The 27202-nt window shown below is 39.8% G+C and overlaps 4 protein-coding genes across 5 annotated transcripts in view; 2 read left to right on the plus strand and 2 right to left on the minus strand.

Annotated features, from left to right (window-relative positions):
- Window positions 1–2025: 2025 nt before the first annotated feature.
- Window positions 2026–25241, plus strand: LOC101746618 (retinol dehydrogenase 13). The gene is made up of 8 exons (XM_004925667.5): window positions 2026–2245; window positions 15184–15265; window positions 18093–18219; window positions 19669–19805; window positions 20601–20757; window positions 22542–22710; window positions 23888–24092; window positions 24918–25241. The coding sequence occupies exons 2-8, from the start codon at window positions 15192–15194 to the stop codon at window positions 25048–25050; spliced, it is 1002 nt and encodes a 333-aa protein (XP_004925724.1). The 5' UTR covers window positions 2026–2245; window positions 15184–15191; the 3' UTR covers window positions 25051–25241.
- On the plus strand, window positions 2212–8638 carry LOC101739220 (patj homolog). The gene has a single exon (XM_012690013.4). It carries the CDS (start codon window positions 2442–2444, stop codon window positions 4431–4433), a length of 1992 nt encoding a protein of 663 aa, XP_012545467.3. The 5' UTR covers window positions 2212–2441; the 3' UTR covers window positions 4434–8638.
- Window positions 10725–12915, minus strand: LOC101739359 (uncharacterized). Its single transcript, XM_004925703.5, has 2 exons — window positions 12649–12915; window positions 10725–11510 (listed from the first exon to the last, which is right to left on the minus strand). Exons 1-2 carry the CDS (start codon window positions 12833–12835, stop codon window positions 10933–10935), a joined length of 765 nt encoding a protein of 254 aa, XP_004925760.2. The 5' UTR covers window positions 12836–12915; the 3' UTR covers window positions 10725–10932.
- A 1583-nt stretch (window positions 25242–26824) lies between the features above and the next one.
- Window positions 26825–27202, minus strand: part of LOC101739499 (DNA-directed RNA polymerase III subunit RPC1) — a 39877-nt gene continuing 39499 nt past the window's right edge. For both annotated transcript variants that reach the window (XM_038020472.2, XM_038020471.1), the window contains exon 27: window positions 26825–27061. In XM_038020472.2, coding sequence (XP_037876400.1) covers window positions 26846–27061 — 216 coding nt within the window. In that variant the 3' untranslated portion in view covers window positions 26825–26845. The remainder of the gene's footprint in view (window positions 27062–27202) is intronic.

A 27202-nucleotide genomic window follows, 5' to 3' on the forward strand; every position in this document is an offset into this window, starting at 1 on the left:
GTTAGCATCACTCCGGTTTGAGTCCCGTGAGCTCACCTACTAGTTAAGGTTATGTTGAAATAGCCTCTCAAGGCTATCAGATTAGGTAGGAAAAAAATAAAAAGACTAAAGTGATACCTAAGCATGCTCGTTTGCTCTCTTTAAGGTTGTTTAACATCTATACTGGGTTTTAGGAGAACGCTTTCGAAAACGAAGATAGACGATAGTACTAATAACACCTTTGATGATGGAGTTATTTAGACAAATGTTGTAAATAAGTATTAGTGCGATCGCGCGAGTCTGTGCCGCGCCACTTCCATGCGTTCGTTCACCCGGGCATCAGCTGTTTTTGATTTTGTGTTTCATTGCTGGTTTTTTTTTTAGTAAATTAATGTATGATTTATAAAACTATGGTTTCATTTAGCTGTACTAACATAATCTAGCGTAAATAATGCTATTAAAACGTTTTAAATTACATGACTTTTTTTATGTCAGGATCAAATTATTATTTTCCGTCCCATCACCAAAGGTGTCATTAGCACTATCGTCTGTCTTCGTTTTCGAAAGCGGTCTCCTAACACCCAGTATATGTATTTATTTAAATGGATATATTACGTATGTATATTAGTCTCTGATTCCCATAGTACAGAGAATCCTAGTTTGCGACCAGTTGACCGTGTGTGACTTGTGCCCGATTGTTGTGACTGTTATCAAAGTTGGAATCTACCCGTATGAGCTCAAAATTTACAATAGCTCTTGTCACTAAATATTACATTACGTAAACTTACAAATATTGACTTATATTAACACCCAGGATATTTCGAATCAGTGTGGGTTTATGTGCTGCCATCTATTGATAAAAAGCACTGTCGCTTGATTTTCTCCTTGCACATTGAAAAGCATTCAAATTTTTCGAAAGGTGGCGCTATTTTAAGCAATTGGTATTTCTACGTTAAGTTAGTGTAATTTTTTAAGGGATTTTATGATCTGGTAACAAAGACTTTTAGGTCAAGTCTTATTTTAATTTATATTCTTATTTTTATGAAAAATGATACTATGGAGTGAAATTAAATTAAATGAGATGACGTGATATGATATATTATTAGATTATATTTCATCTCAGTAAAATGGTAGTAACTCACTGAGACTTTTTCAGTGGACTTTTTGTAGGATCCCGAGAAGTTACGTCCAGCGGCTTTGTTTTATTTTCCCACATATATGCACTTTCACAGATACTAAATAGTTGATAAACCACCGATGTAGTTATACATTTAAGCCCGAAGAAATCCTAAATAGACAAAATAAAATCACACAACTTCATTCCTCGCGTTCCCGCCAAAAAATCCAAGTCAGTCTTATTCATCCTCTCTCGCACGGATAATACACATAATATTTAAGACTCTCGCCTTAAAACAGTGTAGGTATTATCAATGCATATTACTTCACTCATAACTCCTGTGTAATATATTTTTTTTTATTTAGCTTAGGGTTTACGTTTTGCAGAATAGTTTCCCTAATAGTATATTTTTTATTTCTTCGATCAAATTCCTAATATTACTCAATTTTTTTTCAGTCAAATGCATAATAATTACCATGCACAAATCTATAACCAAGTAACAAGCCATTCTGCCCTGCGCACTTTACGATACGATCATGAGATGAGATTCCTATAGACTTTGTGGAAATGAATAAATTATGGAAAGTCATTTTCTGACATATATAAAAATTAAACATATTTTAGCTTATTTTAATGTTAGAGAATCATCTAATTTTGGTTAATTAAAAAAAAAATGCTTTTGGCTTAGGGAAACGAACTTTTTACATCAAAACATTAGCAGAGTTCAGAGGCTGCCAAATGTGCAGGAAAGACTGTGGCAATTTAAGCAAATAACAAAATAATTTTAATTTTAACAAAATTTATCACCTGTATCAAATAGTTCTAATATATTTTAAATATAATACAATTTTCTGAGCCCATACGTAAAAATTTTCGTTTAACATACTAGTTCCAATTAGATCAAAATCAGATAGATGCGCTTTATTTGACTTCCTTTCAAGGCTTCCCTTCATTTACTAAGCATATCTGAAAAATGTAATAGAAATGAAAAAACAACTTAAAGATTGAAAAAAACCCTGATTTTTATTTACATAAATCAGAATATAAATAAAATATTTTGACATTTTGTGACAGAAAAATATTTCACTTAATTTATTCTATGAAAAGTTCTCCAGCAGCTGGCCACACTCGCTGTCTCCGATTCAGCAAGTATGTAAATGTCATTTTATTTATAAATTTAAATTGTTATTTTTCGTTACAAACAACGTGAGCTAATTTTTCTCACGTTCGGCTTCGAGATTTAAGTAAATTAGATTTAGAACCCAAACGGTATGCGTTCCCCGGAGTTTTATAACCTCAGCGGGAGAGCTGTGTGTATCACGTAACATCGCGGGCGTGTAGTGTGATGGTGAGGCGAACCGCGATGGTTCTAAGTACCGAATGGGCACAAGTTGAAGTTGTCGAGCTCACTAATGATGGCAACGGCTTGGGTTTCAACCTAGTCGGCGGCAGGAGTACCGGCGTCGTGATAAAATACGTACTGCCAGGAGGTGTGGCTGACAAGGACAGGCGACTGCAAAGCGGTGATCACGTGCTGCAGGTGGGCTCCGTAAACCTGCGCGGCTTCACATCGGAGCAGGTGGCTGCTGTATTGAGGCAGGCGGGACCAGTAGTCCGTTTGTTAGTCGCGCGCCCAGCGGATCCTGCGACCGCTCTCCGTGCCCCGCAACCCGGCACAGCGCTCGTGCCGACCAAAATCCTTGCTGATCCGGAGCTTCTCGACCGTCATCTCATCGAAACTGGTTACGGTGCAGTGTATGACTTATCTCAATGTTACAGTGACTATAATATCAATGGGCAAAATGGCGAAACGGAAACTAGTATAGTGGCAGCAGCGGTTAGTGTTATTGGTGACAATCCACAGAAAATACCTGATCATCCCATTGTATGTGATTCTGTGTCACCAACCATCACTATCACTGTTCCAGTAGAGTTACCTGAAATTGAAATTATTCATGTGGATTTAAATAAGAATGTGTATGGACTAGGTATCACGGTAGCGGGGTATGTGTGTGAAAAAGAGGAGCTCTCTGGAATATTTGTTAAAAGTATAATCGAGGGTAGCAGTGCTGAACAAAGTGGTAAAATTAAAATTAATGATAGAATTATTGAAGTGGATGGTATATCATTAGCCGATAAGAGTAATCCCCAGTCTGTGGAGATATTGAGGAACACAGGTATTTCTGTTCACTTAGTTTTAGAGAGATATCTTCGAGGTCCAAAATTTGAACATCTACAACTAGCTATATTTAACGAGGAGCGGCCAACTTCACCATCACCCTCCACCACTACACTTTCTTGGTTCCCAGTGCCTTCTCAACTCGAAAATAGTATAACAGAAATAGAACCTGAACCAGAATCAAATACTACAATTGATTCCAGCGTCTTAGAGGTGGGAGATCTTCAGGAGCCCACACAAGAAGAGCTGGACCAAAGATTTGATGAAATACTTGCTGTTGACAAAGAGGACATTGTAAAGAAGTGGAAAGAAGAAATTGGATCTGACAAAGAAATATTAGTGGCTGAAATAAAAAAGTTAGAAGGACTAGGGATCAGCCTTGAAGGAACTGTGGATGTGGAAGGAGGGCAAGAGTTGAGACCTCATCACTACATTAGGTCTGTGCTTCCAGATGGGCCTGTTGGACTGCAGGGTGTACTAAATGCTGGTGATGAACTGCTCGAAGTCAATGAATATAGATTACATGGCTTAACACATTCGGAAGTTGTAAACATTCTAAAGCAACTACCAGACAGAGTAAGATTGGTATGTGCACGTAACAGCGTCGACAGTGGACCACGCCCTGTTGTAAACTTAGCATCAGATCGAGAAGGGTTTGAAGCGAGGAAAATTATATCCGGAAGCCTAAACAACCTCACAACATTAGTAAAAGCACAATCAGATACATCTATAAACACATCAAGTACAGCAACACTGACTAATCACTCAGAGCAGTCTAAGAAATCCCGATCTCTTGAGTGTGTGTCTGGTTTAGCCATGTGGCAGAGCAAAGAGGATATTGTGATGCTTGTCAAAGCTGATCAGGGACTCGGCTTTTCAATATTAGATTACCAAGATCCAGTAGATCCAAATGGAACAGTCATTGTCGTTAGGAGTTTAGTACCCGGCGGAGTTGCAGAGAAGAATGGTGAAATATCACCAGGAGACAGGGTAATGTCCGTGAACGGAGTCAGCATACAAAATGCGACATTAGACCAAGCTGTTCAGGCTCTCAAAGGTGCTCCGAGGGGGACAGTCAAAGTAGGAATTGCGAGACCCTTGCCACCTCAAGACTCCTCAAAGTCCAAGGGTACAATTAATGTTAACAAAGCAAGCTGAATCTGAGAGTAACAATATAAAAACTATGCTAGTCAAATATTGAGTCATATCTGTACTATTAAGATAAACAGTCCATAATATTCAGAACAGCAAGGAAAAAATTCTTTGAACTGAGAAAACTATATTAAAAATAATTTAATTTAGCTAAAACATTACTTAGAAGTGATTGTTCCTTCACATTCTAATAATTATATAACTTGCAGAAAGACAGCAAACATGCATGTAGCAGGTACCATTTATTCTTCTATTATGAATTATGTTTTCTTTTCATTTGTTTCTGTTAGAAGTTAAACATAATTTTAACAAAGTAAAAAACTATTATTGACCGGATTCATGCAGGTTTGTATTACAGGTATTTTACCCAGCAGAGGGTTGGCAAGTTTAGCTTTAAAAATTTAGTGAGATATTGTCTGTTCGAAGAATCAATGTTCTCAATTTCACAATCAAAATGTTAAGTAACATATAACTAATTAAATATGAACATTCACATTCTGTAGTGAATTCACATTTCCTGAAACTACTCTTCCACCTTGTACTGTATGTAGAGGGAACTATAGTAGAAACCTTCCTTCGACTGTCAGTATCAACTACACTAAGTTTCATCACAATCACATGAGTGCCCTAAGAATGTACCGAGAACAAACACATAAATTTTTACTATGTATCAATAGCTTGCTTCTCGTAAAACAAATTAGATTGGATCCAGAGTAAGTTAACAAAGTATTTGAGTGAAAAGAACGAATAATGGAAATGTTTTAGCTAAATTTTTAAGAAAAATTAAGGCACATTAGTTTTAGTATAGTACACTCACAGTGCGGAATGAGCTCAAAGTATTTTATAAACAATAAAAACTACGCTTTACTAGTTAAATATAAGGTTATATTTTATATAAGGAACAAACAACACATCACTTTTTACTGCACAGTTTAAAAGAATAAGAAAATAAAAATAATTTTTGTACAAATTTTTCAATTTACATTTTTTTTTTGGTCTTGTTTTATGTACAAATCAAAATGATTAATTGTAAGACTTGATGGAACAGAGAGAGATTGTATATTGTTGCAGTAATAGTAAGAAGTAAAAGTGCCGACAGTAACAAAAAAACTCTTGTAATAGATATAATAAAAGTTTATATCGCACAGTTGGTGATCTCTGATTCTTTAGTCAGGAGGAATTCGCCGGTCTTACGCGTAGGGATTGAGGGCGATAGGCGAGGCATGATTCAATCAACTAAAACCCTTTTCATCATTCAGCTTATTGATCGATCTGCGCTCGAGCATCCGAGAAGCCATAGCAAGGTAGAGGCGTCCCTGTTAAAGAGAACGGTTTTTGGTAGACATTTCAGTTGCTATCCTTCTTCAAGATATCTATGAGGAACCATTTGGCTTGTAGGCAGATTTAGGCAGTATTTAGGCAGTAGGCAGATTTCACTCCAAGGGTCCTTAAATATGACGACAAAACCGTTATGAAAACGTCTAAAGTCTATCTCCGTTGTTGATCGTAACGATAACGTCGAATGAAGAATTTTATGTTGCATGTCAATAATGGTACTTGAAAAAATCAAAATCGTCTATCTATTTAACGAGTTCGAACGAAGCACGTTGCTCGCGAATAGAAGTCCATCATAAGACGTGCTCGAAGAACCTTCAATCCGGACTGGGCAGGAAATTGGAAGGTCGCAAAAAACATTGGCCAAGGGTTGTTTCAAATTGCAAAATTTAATAAACTCTAATAGGACCTAACCAAATGTAATAATTACGACGCTTGACATGAATTTGCTGAGTTATTTATTCCAGTGGAAAGGCGCTGCAGCGACTAGCTATCGTTGAAATTACGTCAAATTTCTCTTTTTATTTATTTAGAGATGGGTGGACAAGATCACCACCTGGTGTTAAGTGGTTATCGGAGTCCATAGACATCTACAACGTAAATGCCGCCTCCACCTTGAATTCTAAGGTCTCAGTATAGTTAGAATTCGAATGACAATTCTATTTTTTTTTAAAATCAGTATTGGACAAGAAACGAAGTTTCACTGTTGGCACTTTATTCTTTGCTTCATTGCCGTTCCGTGTTCATTATATACCTACCAGATAAACTCAAATTTACCTAGGTAACTTGTTCAGCCTCACGGTATTAGTTTTTTTGCCGTGCGTGCGCGCGCCCAGCAAGAAGCTCTCCCCGTATAATGTTTTGACGACAGAGAAAGCTTTAACAGTTTTAAGTTGGAGGAAGCTTCGCGAAAATGCTGCCCCGTTATCGCACGACAACTGGACAAACAAATAAATACTAAGAAAAACAGCATTTTTAGTTTTGTTATATCTAAAACGTTGCTTCCCCATTAAGATATAGAGAAAACCGAAGGGAACAAATTATACAAAAAAGAAAAAACAATTTGGGATTTGATCGTAATATGAATTGAATTTGCATTCGTTTACCTGGAAGTGAATCGTCTGTGTTGTGTTTCATATAAACTGGTGCTATAATTTTGTTATATATCTTGTGTTTTTTATATACGTACTTATTGTAAAAATAATTTCATTGACATAAAACGGTCTTTCCACATCGATCACGAAAGCTTAAAAAGAGCTTTTTAGCAACTTCCAAAAGGTTTAATTATGTTGAATAACCTCCTGTAAACTTTCCGCGGATTGTACCAGAAATATCCAATGAACATTCTGTATTGTGATAATTTTCCATAATTCAAATAGGCATTGTTGAATCTCGATTTGTATTTTTTTTTAATTCATCGAATGATCTGTCAATTTGTATTGTACAATTTTATTATAAATTATCTAGTATTAGTAAAACTAAACTAGGTCTATGATGAAAGCAGAAATGTGTCGATGAGTCTATAGATGCTATTTAGAGTCCGATGATTTATTCTCCAATGCGTAAGTGTAAATCGAGAGAAATACCATCTTTAGTCTAAAATATCAAAATTCATTTATCAAAACTGGCTGTGGCGTTATAAAAATAAATGTACATAAAATATAAATTAATATAGATACGTAGAACATTCTTGATGACCAAAAAACTTAGTAGTTCACGAATCACGACCTTATCTCGATCGACACAAGGTCGTCGATGCACCCTAATGTACCTTATGGCCTTTTAGAATTAAAAGTTATTGTAAAAATATTGGCTTATTTTTTACATAAACTAAGCGATCTTTTAGTATCTTTTACATTAGAAAAAAAGATGAAAAATATACACAAACGAATGTTCAAATATCGGGCGCCTTTTTTTCAATTCGGAAACAAAATATTTTTCGTTGGTCATTTAATCCGATCCGCCATTTTGCATGAAAAGTTCTCAACAAGGGGGCGGGAAAACGAAAACGTCAAAATTTTAACTCGTTTAGGTATTCCCGAAAGATAAAACTTTCAGCAAAAGTTGAATATATTTAAGTCGGTTTTGTTCGTCCCCGTGTATGTACATTTATTATAAATGACATTCTCGCTTTATTCAACACTTACGTTTTTCATACCGTTAATATACAGAACATATTAATGGCGCAAAATCGATCAAAAAGTATCTTGTTGAGAATATTTCAAGTATTCATAAAATCTTCCTTTCTCCATAGACTGAAATGTAACTAAATTAATAATCAATCGGAAATGTGTGCTGCAAGATTTCCTTTATATGTTGTATTTTTTATTTATTTATTTATTGATTTAGTTGCACCAACAAACATGACAGATGTCACCTCAATTATAGGTCCAATCGACAATGCAATAGTTGACAACATCTTGAAATTAGAAAAGTAAAAATACAATGAGTAATTTTAAGAAATATGAAATTCAGAATAATACTTTGTCACTAAATAACAAAATATTTAATATCTAAACTTATTAAAAAAAATGTTTTTAACGAAAATTCAATCTTATTTAGCTCTATTAAAAAAAATCAAGCTTCAGGACTTGTTATCAGTAATCTATTTGAAATTACAAGTTTCTTTGATTCATAGTCGCGATCACGTACATTATAATTGGGCAATAATAACCCTATACTCTGATGAAACAAAACAAAATCTAAGTTGGAAATTCTTAAAAATACTTCACACATTTCCGATGATAAAAAACCGTTTAAAAAAAAACTGTACTAAATTAAATTGTTGTTAAGTTTTACGCACTGTAACATAATATAACTGACACCACTAATTAGCCTTACACTTTACTTGAACTGTAATAAAAAATAAGGAATTTTATGATTGTTTCATTCAAATGCAGTAAGAGCTATAAATATCTGTTTTTAAAAACTGAAAATAGATTTATCCATTAAGTATCATATCATATATGACGGAGGGTAAAGGCAAAACGCATCATCTTGTATTGTTGGAGGACTCGATGAAATAGTGCGAAATCTATAGATCTCTGTGTGAATGTCACTAACGAGTTTTTTATTAAGTGTCTCTTACAGACTCTTAATACCACGGAATAGATAAATAAGGTTGGAAAGGCCTTTGCTCTAATTTTTTATTAGAACCAGTGTCGCCGCTTCATCCCCACTATTTTATTTCTACACATACACACACTGTGATTACAAGTATTTCGCACACAACAAAAACACCCACACATAAATCTCAGGACAGATATTCGTTCGCAAACTAGCACAAAACACCCGTAGGCATACACACTCACACACGCAAAAAGGCAATAAAAATGTTCATACACGCTAGTGCTTGATAAAATCGATATTCTTTATCGATAAATTATCTGATGAATGAATGGAGAAAATGAAACATGAAATAAATATTGAAAAAAAAACATTACATACATAACATCAAATAAACATTGAAAAGAAAAAAAAGTTTTCAAAACTAAGTGTATTCTGATTTTTTTTATGGTAAAATCATTTTCAGTAAAATGTTTAGAGCAAATAGTACTCGTCATTGTCTCCAGTTTTCTCTACCTGTCACGTCAATCCATTGTTCCCTGGCGTTAGGTTCTTTAGTAAACCTAAAATTTTTAATTTACTGCATAAGTCAAATAGCATTTTACTTAGATTTTAATACGTCTTAGACAATATAGTAAATACCCGTAAATGAGAGGTCTACATGTCCCTTTATATTATACCTTCACATTAATTCAATGATAATAATTCAATAATAATAATACATATTCATTTTACTCAAAATACGTCTCACTAAGAATATACTAGGTATCATTAATTAAATATAAAATAATGCAAAAATTATCCATGTCAAATGTAAATATAGTCGAGAATTCTGTCGATGATTTTATTTCACCACATGGTCACCTCACTATCAACAAACTGCACCACGGCCAATCAGGGCAAAGGCCGAAATTTCAAAGATTGAAGTGTAGAGAACGCAATGCATGTAGTACATTGGAAGCTGACTTGGTCATTGCGTTCATTGGGCGAGTACACATCGCGCAATGTATGCTATTTATAACTTGCTGCAATAATATTGTTAATGTTTGGAATTTCATAATGCTCAGTATATTTTTATGTTTTAGACAAATAATATTGTAATTAAATGGTAATTTAGACTTACCGATCGAAAGATATACCTCCTCGCTCTATACTTGAGGTCTGATTTTTTGTTTTACAAGTTATAATTTCACAACACGGCACTATAAAGCGGAGATCTGTTCGCCAAAGTAGTCCGAAGCGCACTAAACGCGGTGAATGAAAGAATCGGTCGAGTTATGTTTGTACAATCATAACTGTGGCACGCTTGCCCCGCCTACATTACCATTCCAACCTTATTTATCTATTCCGTGCTTAATACTTATTCGCGTTTGGGTTCACACGGCATTGTCCTGCACGTTTTCTTTGTATTTGTTATTTTAACGTACAATCGTCCTGATGTTCATACGGTAGGTTTTCATTCGTGTAAAAACGAATTGCCCCAGTCAGATTATACACTTAATATTTGAGAGTCGCGGTCTTCACTTCTTCACATATTTGTCACAGTGAGTAGATCCATCCACGCTTGGTTGTATTTTTTTAATGGTATAATCGAAGGCGCCAACAGATTCGCCGCCTACAGAGCAGAAGGTTTTGGGTACAGCCTATAAATGAATAATCTGGGTGTATTAAACTATTTGAGAAGTTATAAGATAGACTTAGAAACGATGAAAAGAAGTTTTTAATTGCTTTCGGATATCTGTTGATGGAAACTTATTCTTATTATTATTATTATTAATCGACTGGAAAATTCAAGCCCATCAAAAAACTAATAGGTACGAATATGCGGAAGTGCATCACTTACTAAAATGAAAATAGCAATCTGTTTAAGGTTAGTACACAAATAAAACACAGGTACAGGTTGAAATTATTAAAGTTATATTAATGTAGCTGGTTATTAAAATGAATTTCTATTTAAGTTAAAAGTAATTCAAAGTCATTAAAATAAATTTCTGTGTAGTTAGAATCGGAGGATTCGACAGAGGCCGGACTTACAAGAGAATCTTGATAGGGATGGAATTTGTAGTTTGTGGTATCATTTTGGTATTCCTGAGTAAAATGTCCTCTATGAATTCATGGGAGGCCTATAGACGACGACGATTTCCGACGGCGACTCCCGACGGCGACTGCTTTTAATATTTTTCAATAATTGTAGCACTCCCATTTGGAATTCGAGGACTTCATCATCATCAAACTTATCCAATGTTGGTATTATCCCATTAAAAAATGAAAGATGCCGATTCATTGTTTTAGATTCATTATATGAATAAGAATCCATAAATTTCATCATCTTCGCATCTAGAGGATTAACTGCATTCTTCATAGGTCTTTTATGAATACTTTTAGGTATTGGGCTCATTTTTACCATATTATCTGATGTCTGTACAAAGTTTGCTTCCAATGTTTCGTTTCCTTCAGAATTATTTTTCTGTTTTTCGGTTTCTGTGTTGTGATTTTCGGTAGTGTCATTGCTTATTGTCTCTTTAGGTTGTACTATTTTCTGCAGAAAGGATAACTGTTTACTATAAACATAAGGTTTTGCTGTTTTGGCGCCACTTCCCGACCTCTTCTGATCTTGTATCTTTTTATATGATCGATTGTAATTATCTCTTATATGAGTCCACCTCTGAATAATCAGTTTCGCTGTAAAAGAAAACATAGTAAATTATACCGAATACTCTTAATACTGTAGGACGAGCACGAAGAGTTAAGACGTTTGTTGACGTCAAAAATGACGGTTCGCCACATATACTGGTGGTAGGACCTCTTGTGAATCCGCACGGGTAGGTACCACCACCCCGCCTATTTCTGCCGTGAAGCAGTAATGCGTTTCGGTTTGAAGGGTGGGGCAGCCGTTGTAACTAGGTATACTGAGAGCTTAGAACTTATATCTCAAAATGGGTGGCGCTTTTACGTTGTAGATATATATGGGCACCAGTAACCACTTAAAACCAGGTGGGCTTAGAGCTCGTCTACCCATCTAAGCAATAAAAAAAAAATACCCAAACAAACACCATTATTAGAAGGTGGAGACAATTAGCCTAATGTATTTATTGGTGATGAGGGATTTGCTCTACATAATAATTTACTACGTCCTTTTGGAGGACCATATTTAGATTTTCGTAAAAAAATCTATAATTACCGCCTGAGCAGGGTAAGAAGATACGTGGAGTGCGCTTTTGGTATCTTAACAGGAAAACGGAGGGTCCTACATAAGGCTATTATTGATGTTTCACCAAGGCTAATGATAGAAATCGTAAAAGCATGCACCGTATCAATTACGTGCGTGAACATGAGGGACACAATTTTGAAGATGTGGGAAATCCTCTATTATTTGTAAATCTTCAAAGTACGTCAATTCGAAAAGTTCAAGCAAACAGTGTAAGATCTAGTTTTAGTCACTAGGTTTTATCAAACGACGGAACTGTCCTATGGCAAAACGAATATATTATTTAGAACTAAGTAAAAAATAAAAAATAAATAGATTTAAGTGTCGGAATACAGAACAAACCAGAGGCCGCATTCAGTAATAATTGCCTATCCCGCATTGTGCCCAAAAACAATATTATGTACGTCTCTATTGCGAGATAGAGCGAGACAGAACGATATACTTCTCGCTCGCGTGATGTTGACTCGGAGTAGTTTTTGTTGTCACTTTTAAGCGCGCTTGCGGTTCCTGGTTTGTTCTGTATTCTGAGGACAATGCCGTGTGAACCTAACCTAAGTTGTACAACAAACAATAACTGTAAAAAAATTATTATTAAGAATAAAATGTACATACCGAAAGCTTGTCTTGTTTTGACTTCCTTTTTTTCGAAATCTGGATTAATTACTATGATGATTTCCTTCCAAGCCGCTCGAGTTGCGACGCGATTTTTATAATGTTCCATTGTTTTGTCCCACAAAATGGGCTTTTGTTCCACTAAGGAAATTAATAATTCGTTATCTATACAAGATCCATCAACCATTTTGAAATAACAAACACATGCGACCTCTCCAAAAGACGCTCAGGTACTAAGCGCTTCTCTTGTTCGGTTGCTATTCGATTAAAAACGTATGAACATCATACCGTGTGAATGAGACAGAGCTATACTATGCGCCATTACAAGCCGAACACGTTAAAGTTCATTGCCGCGTGAACTCAGGGCTTTTTTTTTTTTTTTTTTTTTCCACAGGAGAAAATCGCCGGATCCCCACCCGCGCGGCAGGTGGGGTATGTGGGAGTTGAACCTCACTAAAAACTCCTGCCGCTCACAACCGGCGCCCTACCTCGGACCGGGCCGGAGCCCAGTCGGGGCTATTGAAACGGCGGGACAGGGTTGACGCAGAGCACATTACATCCATCCCACCGTCCCACGGACGCCGGACCGGTGGCCGCCAGCGAAACGACCACCGGTTCCCTCGTTCAGCGGGCCGAGAGCCCGCTTTGATGGCGCCGCGTTACACCTTCCCCCAGAGCGGTCGGGGGAACGCGGTCTACCATCACCCGGCTTCCTATTGCGGGTGAGCGTGCAGAGCACGCCACCCCTCGTCTGGGTCCCTCCCCGCACAAAACGGGTGGGACCCCTAGCTCTTAGGGGGCCAGGTCACGGATACGACCCCGGTCCCGACCCCCTGCTCGGCGGCGGCGGGTTTCTGCGTAGTGAGGAGAGCTTTCCCTCACTCGCCCCGCCGCCTCCTTCTGCGAGATGGTGCACTCGCAGAAGTCGAGCATAGCCTTCCATGACTCATCGCTGCCAAGCATCGACGCCACGACGCCAGGCAGCGACAAGTCAGGTCCTATCTTTGCGACCAGGACACGGCGCTGCACCTCCCAAGCGGGGCAGACAGCGAGCGTATGCTCCGCCGTGTCCAGGTCGTGTCCACAATGGTGACACCTCGTCGTCGGCTCAGCCCCTATCCGGCGCAGGTACTTCCCGAAGCATCCGTGCCCGGTCAGCACCTGCACCAGACGAAAGGTGAGACGTCCCTCGCCACGATTCACCCAGTCATCAAAGACCGGGTAAACCGCCTCGACGGTCCGTAGCCCCCACGTGGGGTTGGCCAATCGCCTCGACGAACTCAGGGCTAGGTTGGTTTCACACTGCATTGTCCTGCACGCTTTCTTTGTATTCGTTTTTTTAACGTACAGTCACCCGGGTGCTCATACGGTAGATTTTCATTCGTGTAAAAACGAACGTATGAACGAAACAAAGCTATACTATGCACCAGTGCAACGTTAAAGTTCATTATATTTGCTTGACAAGTCCGTTGAGTATTCGTTTAAACGCATAAGTGGTGTACGATTTTTTTCCGTACAAACGAATTGTGAAAGGCTCTATGTACAATGTATACAATGTGCCAATATTCAATCGTTAATACGTATACTGCAAATAAACGTGCAGGCAATGTCGTGTGAACCTATTAGTGGGCACATACATTGTAAATTGTAAAATGAAACCCGCAAAATTATAATTTGCGTAATTACTGGTGGTAGGACCTCTTGTGAGTCCGCGCGGGTGGGTACCACCACCCAGCCTATTTCTGCCGTGAAGCAGTAATGCGTTTCGGTTTGAAGGGGGCAACCGTTGTAACTATACGTGAGACCTTAGAAATTATATCTCAAGGTGGGTGGCGCATTTACGTTGTGGAGCTCGACCAGCCATCTAAGCAATAAAAAAAAAGCATAGAACCATTCAAAATTCGTTTGTACTTTTAATTGCACGACGTCATTGTGTTGTTCGCAAATGAGTGTTACCGGCACCTGCGTCCATGAACCACGGCACAGTCGCATTATTCCTTCACAAAGATCTCTCTTAGCGGTACACAGATGCGATGACTATGATGCTGCGATGTCATCTCACAGTGCCAATCTACGGATGGAGAGATAATCGGGTGATCATCATCATCATTCTCCTGCCCTTCTCCCAGTCACCTGGGGTCGGCACAACATGTTTTCTCCTTCTATACTCCTCTATCATATACCATTACTTCGCTCACTCCTTACATGTATTATCTTCCACGCAATCCCCCTATTATTTCTTAGGTCTACCACTTCCTCTAAAGCCTTCCACGGTGATACCAGAGCCAAATTTAAGTGAATTAGCATATTTAAAATAACTAGTGGTCACCCAATAGTGGAAATTCGACCAATTAAATTAACATTCTGCCCTCCTTCTCTATATTCTCTATAAGTGTGGCAAATTTTATACTCCTCCGTCCGCGCAATTTTCGTATAAAAGGGAACAAACTTTTTGCTTCACGTATTAATGTACAAATGTATCGCCGTTGCGATTTTGGTCTGCGGTCTGAGTCAAAGGCTATGAATTATTTTCAGAACAGAAAATGTGGGTTCCCAGCACGCCGGTAACTTTGGTGACTGCAGTAGCGGCCGTGGCTGGTGGGGTGTGCATATTCAAGTAAGTTCAAGCAGAAGTTTCTCCGAGTCAGTAAGAAGTAAACTCCGGTCAAAATTACCGGCTCTTAAGGCAGATGACGTGTAAGAATTGATCTAGTTTTGAGTATCGCTCAAAACGATCAGTTTTTATTTATGTATTGCTCGTAAGCAAGGGCTTGGCATTGCTGACATCTATTAGCGACGGTAGCCTCTCATCATCAGGTGGGTAAAAAATACGCTTTTATAGAAAATCCAACTAAAAAATAGAAAATAAATTTTAATAAATTTGAATTAAAAATAGTGTAAGAAAAAATATTTTATTGTAAAAAAAAGCGTGGGGTGCTTTTCAGGATACAATCAAAATATTTATAACTATTGATACCATGTATTATTTATTTTTCATTTTTTAGTTGAATCTCAATTTTTTCAATATGTTTTTTTAATTTTTCAGTAATTTCATTTGAATCATTCTGTAACTTATCCGAGAAATAGGTGATCGGCGCGCCTGGTAGTTTCCCTTGGTCTTGACGCAGACACTCCGGGTCTCAGGAAAACAAAAAATCGCGAATGCTGATTATCCTAGTAAGGATAACGGATCAAACTCTTTCAAATGTTGAATTGCCATCGGTCCATGATAAGTATGCTAAATTTCGAGTCAATCCGACGTTTTGAAGGGGATCAAAATCATGTTCAAAGATTCTGTTACGTACTAATATACGTATGAAGCTAATAAAAGCGTATTAAAAAGTGCGGGCTTGCGACATGCCTTAATACACGCTTTCTGATCCTTGTTCGTGATTTTAATTTAGTGTTTCGTCTTATATTGAATTACATAAAAAAAAAAAACAATAAATTACTATTGAGATTTATTTAAAAATTATAAATCTAATATCGTAACCGAATCTAAAAATATATCTTTTAAAACTATTTTGAGAGTTTAATATCGCGTTTATTATTTTTATTACAATAATTCTGACTTTATTCGACAAATAATCCCTTAGTGGTCCGTTGCTACAAAAACTGTGCAGTACTTGAAATGACGCTAATAATAAAAGCAATATTAAATCTTAGATGTTATTTTTATTATGTCTATGACTTTTGCAAATTGTAGATTTTGTATATTTGTTGTATATTTTTTCGTCAAAAGTTTTAGTTAATAGTTATTAGTATCTACGTAGTTTACGCATACAATTGAAGCGGAACTAACTCAACTTATGACCAATATACAATGACCTTATTGACCTTGTAACTTCTTTGGTTTAACGATTTAAATAAGTTAAAATATATATGGTAAGAGAGTAGCAGATCTGAAATGGAGTTGTGCTGAACACTTAGCAAGACATGACAAGATTAGCAAGGCGAAATGACAAGGCAAACAATGACAAGGACAAATGGTGTAGGACAATGGCTGACATTAAGTCGTAGAGGTGCTGTAAGATCTATGGCACGCTAGACCCATGACATAGGTCAACGGGACTGAAATGGATGAGAATGAAGATGAGAACATTACGGCATAAAAGCGGGAGTGCTATGCCTAGCAGTGGGCATCAAAGGGTTGAAGATGAAGTATATATGTATAATTGAAATCCTTGAGATCGGGAATACATAAAGAGGTGAAGGTTCCAAATCTATCGTCGAGCAGAGGAAGAGTCGAAAACCGGTATCTTATAATATACAAGACTGGCTGACTATTCAGATCCTCGAACCCTCAAAAATTAATTAAAAATTCAACAGGAAAATAGGACTTACGACATTCTTACCCACCGTAATCGTAAAGCATAGATACAAGTGAAGCTAAAGTTTTCCATCAATCATAGTTAAAGCGTAATCAGGTACCATTCAGGAGATCCGCTCGCTAAATTACTTTTAATTCAAACTATTTTACGCCGGTCTTAATTAACTCGCTCGTGTTCTTGTTCGGGTGAAAGTTTGTAATTGATTTTAAGCCGAGCGTTAAGATGTGGACTTGAAAATTTCTAACTTAGCTCAGAATTGACTGTCGACATCAAACAACGTGGAAAAAGAAGACATTTTATAGTTTTTAATTGAATTAACGCAGTAAATGGCCTACCGTTTTTATTTATTTGTCGAACAACTAAAGCGCTCTACTTATATTAGTTTCTGGCTCACATGTTTACATACCTACAGAAAAACAATTTGAAAGTAGCACAAAGCAACTTGCACAGTTCTCGCTCGGATAAGTACGTAAAGCTGTCCAATTTGAAAAATTTTGAACAACGACTGAGGTCATCCGTGACCACGAGAATCGTAAAGTAAAACTAATAAATGTACCGTAAAAAATGTAAGATTAAATCGTAAAAGTAGTTTTAATTATGTCTACACAATTCTGGAAACTGAAAATAATACTTACAACACATAAACAAACCGAAAATAATACTGCACTTACACGCAGACGCGTCCCCGGTCTCGAAGAGTTATATAAAGAAATTTTTTAAATTCTTAGATGTTTGGGCTTCTCCGGTCCTAAGTGGTTACCGGAGATCATAGAGATCGACAACGTAAATGTCGCCATCGAGCGTAACACAGGAACTCTAAATCTCAGTAACCTGTTCATAAGAATTAACCTTAGAGATCTCCCTTCGCCGAACCTGTCGCTTGCGACGAAGGGCTCGGCGAATAAATTAACCTATAGACACAGGCCACTGAGTTTCTCGCCGGATCTTCTTAGTCGCGTTTTCGATCCGGTGGTAGATTCTGCGAAGCGCTGCTCTTGCTAAGGCCAGTCTTAGAAACACACTAGGGTAACGCTGAAATAGCCTCTCAAGGCTATCAGCATAGGCGGGAAAAAAGAGATCTCTATTTATGTTTGTTTCTTTTCTATTTAACAGAGATTACTACAGTGGTCCTCCGTACGACCGGTCCGTCCGTGCCGACAACAGAACAATTATAATTACTGGTGCTAACAGCGGTATCGGGAAAGCTGCAGCAAAAGACTTCGCCAAAAGGGGTGCTAAGGTAAATATTAGTACTATTGACAGCAAAAACAAGGATGTGGAGAGGCTTTTTGGCGAGCCAAATATTCTGGGGGAGATGAAGGCACGGAGGCTCGGATGGGTCGGGCATGTAGTGCGTCTGGAGCAGGATCGGGCTGTGAAACGGGTGTACGCGGGAGTATTGGAAGGACGCGGTCCCGTAGTGAGGCCCAAGTACCGCTGGTCTTACGCTGTGGAAGGAAATTTACGTGAGCTCCAAGTGTCGGACTGGCAAGGTATTGCGCAGCGCCGGGATGAATGGCACAGTTTATTGTCCGAGGCCAAGACCCACATCGGGGTCATAGCGCCAGCTCAGTAGTAGCAGTAGTATTGACGGCAATTGTGGATGGAAGTGGGCGCCTTCAGGGTACATGCCTCGGGCTCCGGCCTCTCTCGGCGTGATCGGATCTCCGAGGCGATTGGGCTGAAATTGAAACGGTATTTGAACATGTGCGCTGACAACAATTGGTACAACGGCACGTGCCTGCTCGTGCGGTACTCTAGGAATTAAATCTCTACGCATTTGAAAACAAACTTTTTTGTTCGTTTCCTTAATAAAAATCAAACCTGCAAAATTTCTAGATTCGACTAATTGTTGATGATAGGACGCATTGTGAGCTCGCATCGGTGGGTACCATCACCCTGTCGTTCTTAAGTCGTCTTACCCAACAAGATATGACGTCCGGTGAGTTCGCATTGAGCGATGCAACTGTGCCAGTGTTCGATATTATAATTTTTTATTTATTTATTAAATGCGTAGATACTTAACACACGTTCACGAATGACTTCCACGATAAGGGAATAATATCGTATAATAAAAAACAAACCCGAAAATTATATTTTTTTTATTATAATTTTATTTTTATTAAATTTAGATTATAATTATCTGAATTATTGATCGCAGGGCATCTTAGTTAAAGACTTCATCAACTTTTGGTAGGACCTATTGTGAGTCCGCACGGGTAGGTACCATCACCCTGCCTTTTTCTGCAGTAATGCGTTTCGGTTTGAAGGGTGGGTCAGCCGTTGTAACTATACTGAGACCTTAGAACTCATATCTCAAGGTGGGTGGCGCATTTATGTTGTAGATGTTATAGGCTCCAGTAACCACTTACACCAGGTGGGCTCGTCCACCCATTTAAGCAAAAAAAAAAGTGTCTGGCATTCATGCACTAATCCTATGGGCCCCGGTAACCGCTTAACATCGAGTAAACCGTAAGCTGGTCCGTTTATGCAAATAACAATTTTTATTGACTCTGACCGAGAATCGAACATGCGCTCCCAAGATACGTACAGTACCGATATTAACCAAATAACCAGAAACGACCGTTGCAAACTTGTCCGTTGTCGTCTTAAAGATGAATTTTGTTTCATGGTTTTTTCAGTGATAATAACAGTATTGCTTTAGAAGTTGAAGTTCGTTCCGTCTTAGGTGTTTATGGCGTGCCGTGACGTCAAGAAGTGCGAGGAGCAACGACGCGACATCGTGCTTGAGACGAACAACAAGTACGTGTACTGCAGACCCTGCGACCTGGCCAGCACGGCCTCCATCAGAGAGTTCGTTGCCAGGTACGTTAAGCTGTTGCCAAACTGGGCCTTGACAATCAATCATCCAAATAAATCTAAAAGACATTCAGAGTTCACGACATTCAGAATCTTAATGTGGCTTTTTTACCTTACCTATTCGTTGGTAGCGTAAGAGGCTATTGCAGCTACGCCCTAACGGGTAGGTGAGCTCACGGACTTAAATTAAGAGAATTTACTAACACTAGCTCTAGCAAGAGTAGTACTTCAAAGAGCCTACCACTGGATCGGAATCGCAACTCACTGAGATCCGGTGAGAAACTCAGTGGGCTGTGTTTCTTACTTACTCTGTTGCCGTATGTACTATAGGGAGCACTTTGAGGAATTCCTTGCGATCCCATCATTTCGTTTTTACCTTCGCGCCCTCCATCACCGGAGAAAAGTTCATCCATACTACCTAGAACCACTACGATCATCCACGGTGCATTTTCAGAGTTGTCCCGTTCCATTCGAATTTAGAATGAATCTCACCCTATGGGGCTTAATAAGCGATAGGATATATCCTTCAAATGAGATTTGTGAAGAGTCCTCGGCAACAGTAACTTGACTGTGCCCCTAACATTCATTCCCATTGCTGACTGAGTGCTCACCTTCAGGTTGGTCGTGTGCATGTCTGTCTACGGTAGCAATAAGCATCATTCTCCTGCCTTTCTCCCAGTCACCCGGGGTCGGCGCAACATGTTTTCTCCTTCCATACTCCTCTATCATATACCGTTTCTACTGAGGCTATAAATAAGTCATAACATTATTTAGCTCAAAAATAGCGTCGCTCTTGACTAGATTCAAAGGAGAGGAGCCACACCTTCATGTGCTGGTCAATAACGCCGGGGTGATGGAACCACCCAAGGGAGTCACTAAGGACGGCTTCGAGACCCAGCTCGGGGTCAATCACCTCGGACATTTCTTGCTGACAAACTTGCTCCTGGATACGCTCAAGGTATGTTATTCCTTCACCTTCACATTGGAAGTCAATCGTGAACATTTGTTAAGTACGTATTTCATTAGAAAAATTGGTACCCGCCTGGGATTCGAACACCGATGCATCGCTCTGCACGAATGCACCGGATATCTTATCCTTTAGGCCATGACGACGTCGTTTTACTACCCAACTAAAGTTTCAAATGCAACGCCAATTGTTTCACGGAAGGAATATGGATTGAAGGTATATCTCTCTACTTAAACCTGTAATGTGGAAATGGAGGAGCCACTTGTAATATAGAATTTAAAAGGGAAGGAAGTTAGTTATGACAGTCGATTACGGTGCTGTAGCTGTATCTCGAGGAACCTGGAATCACAGAACTGTATCTTACAATGAGATCGAAAGAGAAATTATTGTTGCAATTCTCTAACTCACCTCCATCTCAGATGACACAAGTATTGGAAAGCTCTAAAATTGTATCCTTTAAGTATTATCGTCGATATGCAGACGTGCACGGGTAAGCTAAGACTCTCTCTCTCTCTCTCTCTCTCTTCGATCGGTTCCTCACTGCTGAGGATCGTGACTCCGTCCGATTTCGTCAACCAACTGTCTCCATCGATCCCGCCCTGCAGCCCGGTGGAGTGCGTCGCTGATAGGTATTCCCAGTTCCTCCGCTATTTGGTCCGACCATCGTTTGGGACCTCTACCCCTAGGCCTTTTTCCCTCTATTTTACCGGTCACCACAAGGCGTTCCAAATTGCTGGTATCCCTACGTGCAACATGACCAAAATACCGCAATATTCTTTGTAGGCAGATTGTGGATAGACGATGAATCTTTTCTATTTTTAACTGCCTGAGAATAGATATGTTGGTGCGGCGGGCCGTCCATGGTATTCGTAGCATACGTCGCCAGCACCACATCTCAAAAGCGTCGATTCTCTGCCTATCTGCGGCTTTGAGTGTCCACGTCTCTGCACTATATAGAGCAATGGAGAAGACAAGGGTGCGGACCAGATGTATTTTAGTTCGGTGGGTAATATTACGGTCTCTCCAGATTTTGCTCAGTTGGGTCATTGCAGATTTTGCCATGCCAGTCCGTCTTCGTATTTCCGGTTCGCTACTTCCTTTGTTGGTAATCAGTGAGCCAAGGTATAGAAACTGGGTTACGGTTTCGTAGTCATGTAGGAGATTGTTGCGTTGGATATTTGAAACGGTCAATAATCATTAGCTTGGTCTTGGATTTATTAATAGCAAGCCCCATTTACATACTGAAGCTAAGACTAGGAAGCTAAAAAAAGGAGGCTACTGGAACTCAGAAACCGTACTCACGATTCCGTTAAGATAACAATAATTCTACCCTGAACTGAAGGTCGTGGGTTCGGTTACATGACAAACCTTCAACGACTTCCATCTTACTGTTCTGCAAAGGCCCTGATAAAACCAAGTTCTTTTTCCTTTCTACTGTCTTCACTAAAAAATATTCAGTTTGGTATTTCATTAGCTCTAAGAATATAAAATCAAAATATAACTAATTTCGTTATTTTAATTGAATGTTTGTAATAGATGATGAATATGTTGATACCTTGTACGTAAAGTCCACAAAGTTTGACTTTTTAATTACAGTAAACAAAAAATAGCCAAAATAAAGATTTCCTTGCCTCAGTCCGTTTCTAAAAATATTATAACACGTATTGTAAATACAGAAACATTTATAACGCGACTTAAAAGTAACGCGACTTAACTTTTTTTAAATAATTCATCGAAACTGAAGTCCGCTCATTTGTGTTACCGACGTCGAGCAGGCCTCAGCCCCGAGCCGCGTGGTGGTGGTGTCGAGCAGCGCGCACCAGCGCGGGCGGATCCACAAGCAGGACCTCAACATGAGCGAGAACTATGACGCGTCCGCCGCCTACAGCCAGAGCAAGCTCGCCAACCTACTGTTCGCGCGGGAGCTCGGCAGGAGGTTACTCGGTGAGTCTCACATACAGGGTGTGTTTAAAAGCACAAATTTCACAGCTGGTGATACGGTGCACTTAGTGCGAGTTTCTTAACGTTGTCGGTAGCGTAAAAGTTAAGCCAGTTTTGTATGCAGTTGGAACAGCGCCCCTAGCGGCAAACGTACGCAAACGATCCCATTCCATACAAATATGAGCTAACTTTTACGTTATCGAGAACGTTAAAAAACTCGCATTAAGCACACTGAACTAAAAGAAATTGTATTTGCGTAGGACGAAGAACGAACTATACCATATATACCATAGATACAATCCACTGAGTTTTTACTGGTGGTAGGACCTCTTGTGAGTCCGCGCGGGTAGGTGCCACCGCCCTGCCTATTTCTGCCGTGAAGCAGTAATGCGTTTCGGTTTGAAGGGTTGGACAGCCGTTGTAACTGTACTGAGATCTTAGAACTCATATCTCAAAGTGGGTGGCGCATTTACGTTGTAGATGTCCATGGGCTTCAGTAACCACTTAACACCAGGTGGGCTGTGAGCTCGTCCACCCATCTAAGCAATAAAAAAAATTAAAAAAAGTTTATGGCCGGATCTTCTCAGTGGGTCGCGTTTCCGATCCGGTGGTAGATTCTGCGAAGCACTGCCCTCGCTAGGGCCAGTGTTAGTATATTCTCTCATGTCTAGCCCCTGAGCTCACATATCCTTCTGCGCGGAGTTGGAAAAGCCTCATAAGCTACCAACGATTACGTCAGCGGTGAAAATGATCGGGCCTGACCAGACATGGAAATGGGAAAAACGAGTGAACGAAGACACGCCGTTAAGTCGGTACTGAATCAATCCCATAGATATTGTGGCGGGTAGCCATCACAGAACACAAGATATTTGACAGATGCCTAAACCTCACTTACGACATTTTCAAGATGAGCTTGCATATAGGTATACAAGTTCCGAACAACATTCAGACCGTCGGTTCACCGAGCAATTACACACGCTCGGTGGAAGATCTTTCCCTTCGTTATTATTTCCAAAATATCACAACGTAAAACGTAAATGCTATCACATTAAGGTCTAAGGTCTATATGGCTGTCCCACCTTCAAACCGGATCGGAAACAGGCAAGTGGTACCTACCCGGGCGCAAATGCACCGTGCCCTAGTAGTAGGAAGTGAACTTTTTTTTTCTATTGTCCACAAGGAACTGGAGTGGCGACAATCGCAGTAGACCCTGGCCTCGTAGACACGGACATCACCCGCCACATGTCAATGATGAAAAGCGTTACTCGGTTCTTCATATACCCACTGTTCTGGCCCTTCATGAAGAAACCCGAAATCGGAGGGCAAACAGTAGTACACGCTGCCCTAGACCCTAAGCTGAAAGACTGCGCCGGAGACTATTACGTGTAAGTAATCAGAACTTTTTATTGCATAAATGAGTGGACGAGCTCACAGCCCACCTGGTGTTAAGTAGATACCGGAGCCCATAGACATCTACAACGTAAATGCCACCCACCTTGAGATATGCGTTCTTAGGTCTCAGTATAGTTACAACAGCAGCCCAACCCTTGAAACCGAAACGCATTACTGCTTCACGGCAGAAATAGGCAGGGCGGTGGTACCTACACGTGTGGACTCATAAGACGTCCTACCACCAGAATAGTTTAAAGTAGTGTGTTAGTGGGGTAATACCAAATAAAACTGGTTGCAATATTTTTTCATTTTGGTATAAATTCTCTTCCGCATTGTTTACAAGCTAATTTGAGTACGCAAATCAAAATCGAGTTAACAACTAAGTAAATCCGTGATTCATTTAAAAAAGGTCTTTTAGTTCATTTAGAAACATGTACTTTAGTTGTTTCTCGTATATTATTGCAATGACTGTGCCCTTTGTTCTTTCCTCACGATCTGAGCGTTTCAAGATACATATTAAATTTGTCTTACCATTTTTTTTATTAATGCCTCAAAACTCAAGACGTTTTAATATTTTTAAATTAATTGGCTCTAGTTCTGACTAAAAATAACCGTTTATTGAGATCTTTGTACCATCGGCTTTGAACGCTAACTAATGACGTCACAAGTGTGTGAAGCACCTCGAGACATGAGGTCGATGTTGCTTAAAGTGACAAGATTTATAAAAATTGCAATTCAATAGATAAAGCCGTGTGCCGACGCATCCGATACGAACAAACATTCATTTATTTTTATTACTTTGAGAGCGTATAATTTAGTGATATGAAGAAAGCTGAACCATCACAAGAAGCTCAAGACTTCGAGCTGGCTCAGTGGCTGTGGAGGGTCAGCGAGGCGTGGACCAAGCTGGACGAGCATAAACAAGCCATCGCCAAAGACACACGGAATTAGGAGACAGATTTAAATATATTGATTGATTGAGGGTAGTTGTGTAAAAAGGCTTTTGTTGACCAAGATACGGAAGTCATTCGTCTGTGACTTTTAATTTTAATGATATAAATGAATATGTGCTATTCATTTGATTAATTGTTACATTTACGCATTTAAAATAGGTAGTCATTAAAATAAATAATTTCAATTTTTATTTATCTTTTATTTGAAGGCCACGAAGATCTTCTAAACACAATCTTGTCTTCTCTCATCACTCCTAGAGGACTATTAAAGCTCGTTCGCTGAAGGACATTATTTGGTGCTTTGAGAATATCAAGACTGGCTGTGTGACCTAGCCTTGATTAAAAATTTGGTAGTAATTTACCATCGAATGATGTCTATGGACTACGGTGCACACATTGCACTGTCACCAACGTGCCGGGGTCGCAACCAGGACATAGTCATATTATCCTTAAGCTCCAGTTCAAGGAAGAAGTGTGGTGGCGTCCCGGGAACACTCCACGAAGCTCATTTTAAAGTTTCGCTGAAAACGTTTAGAAGTAGGGCGTTTCAGGTTATTTTTTTATTGCTTAGATGTGTGGATGAGCTCACAGTCCACCTGGTGTTAAGTGGTTACTACAGCTCATAGACATCTACAACGTAAATGCGCCACCCACCTTGAGATATGTTCTTTTTTTTATAATTGAAGGATTACTGGTGGCCCTGAGGCCTTTTCAGCTGGTGACAGCACAGATGGGCGAGCAAAGGTTTAGCCAGAAGGGGTGGAATTTGCTAACAGCTGCCCGAGCGCCTCCGAAAGAGACCTAACAACTCAAGAGCAGCTGCTTCGCGAATGAATCTACTACCGAATTGGAATCGCGACCCGAGAGGATCCGACCAGAAACTTGCGAGCTGATTCATGGGTTAGGTTCTTTGTCGAGTTCGACGAGTACGGTTACCGGGGTCCGTAAGCCTGCTCCTAGTGTTAGAGCTGAAGGCTTCTAATGCAAAGGTTATTGGATCTTATGGATCCGTAATGACGTGTCTAGGGCGTCGACGGTGACTGCCTCCTGCATGATTAGGATTCGGGGAGTAGTCAGCGGCGGCAACGATAAGGCGATTATCGTGGTGCATAGCCTCATCGAAGTACCGTTCCGACGCTGACTTCATGTATTTCCGGATCGATTCAAGGCCCAGGTCATCGTGTAGGTCAACGTTCCTCACGAACCATGGAGCTCCGACGGCTAACCTGCAAAAGCGGGATTGTAGAGATTGGAGGTTGTCCGCGTGTTTGGGCCGCGTAAGCGAACACCACACTCGCGTAAGTCATGACGGGCCCTATGCAAGTTTTGTAAAGTGTCACCTTGTTCCGAAGGGACATTTTACTCCGCTTACAGATCATAGGATAAAGACGGCCGAGAATAAACGCGGCGCGGTCGCGGAATAATTTAATGTGCGGTCAGAATGCCATCGATGCATCCAGGGTGACACCAGGTACTTGACCTTCCTGGCCCAGGGTATGAGTTGGCCGAAGAGGATGATCGGGGGAGTGAGGTTCCTCCTCCTAATCCGGGAGGAAATCCGTGTGGAGTTTCCTTTTTAAATAGCATCGCAGTACTTTTCGCTGGGTTGATGTCTATATAAGTTCTATGGTCTCTCAAGTATAGTCACAACGGCTGCCCCACCCTTCAAACCGAAACGCATTACTGCTTCACGGCAGAAATAGGTGGGGTGGTGGTACCTACCCGTACGGAGGTTTAAGTTCCGCGAACAAGTCGCAACAAAAGAACACACGTTTAGGAAAATATATTTATTGTCAGTCCCATATGGAGTGGTGGTACTCCGGTCTGTCGAACAGCAACTCCTGCTGCGTGGCGGTGTCCGCGGGGTCGGGGTGCTTGTGCAGCAGCTGCAGCACGCCGGTGCCCAGCGCGGCGGGGGTGCCCACGATGATGGACTCGGACACGCCCTCGATCCGGTCGCACTGCCCGTAGAACGCCGCGTCGAACAGATGATCAGCTGTCTTCTCGAACTGATGACAAAAATACATTTTCCAAAGTCACTTCTGTGTATTTCTATGTCGGCACAAAATGTGGAATTTAGATTGTTTAAAATTGATGGGTCCCAGTCCCAAAGAGGCATTTTAAGGGTTCCTAATTTTCACATATCTGAA

The sequence above is a fragment of the Bombyx mori genome, chromosome 25 (assembly GCF_030269925.1).
Source record: "Bombyx mori chromosome 25, ASM3026992v2".
Taxonomy (NCBI): domain Eukaryota; kingdom Metazoa; phylum Arthropoda; class Insecta; order Lepidoptera; family Bombycidae; genus Bombyx; species Bombyx mori.

What these genes read in the sequence shown, in the direction of transcription:
- LOC101746618 (XM_004925667.5), top strand. Translation starts at nt 15,192, where the DNA reads ATGTGGGTTCCCAGCACGCCGGTAACTTTGGTGACTGCAGTAGCGGCC. An exon ending in GCTCGGCAGGAGGTTACTCG is followed by an intron (nt 22,711 to 23,887) that starts GTGAGTCTCACA and finishes ATTGTCCACAAG; the next exon opens with GAACTGGAGTGGCGACAATC. An exon ending in TGCGCCGGAGACTATTACGT is followed by an intron (nt 24,093 to 24,917) that starts GTAAGTAATCAG and finishes CGTATAATTTAG; the next exon opens with TGATATGAAGAAAGCTGAAC.
- LOC101739359 (XM_004925703.5), bottom strand. Translation starts at nt 12,835, where the DNA reads ATGGTTGATGGATCTTGTATAGATAACGAATTATTAATTTCCTTAGTG. An exon ending in CAAAACAAGACAAGCTTTCG is followed by an intron (nt 11,511 to 12,648) that starts GTATGTACATTT and finishes TTTCTTTTACAG; the next exon opens with CGAAACTGATTATTCAGAGG.
- LOC101739220 (XM_012690013.4), top strand. Translation starts at nt 2,442, where the DNA reads ATGGTGAGGCGAACCGCGATGGTTCTAAGTACCGAATGGGCACAAGTT.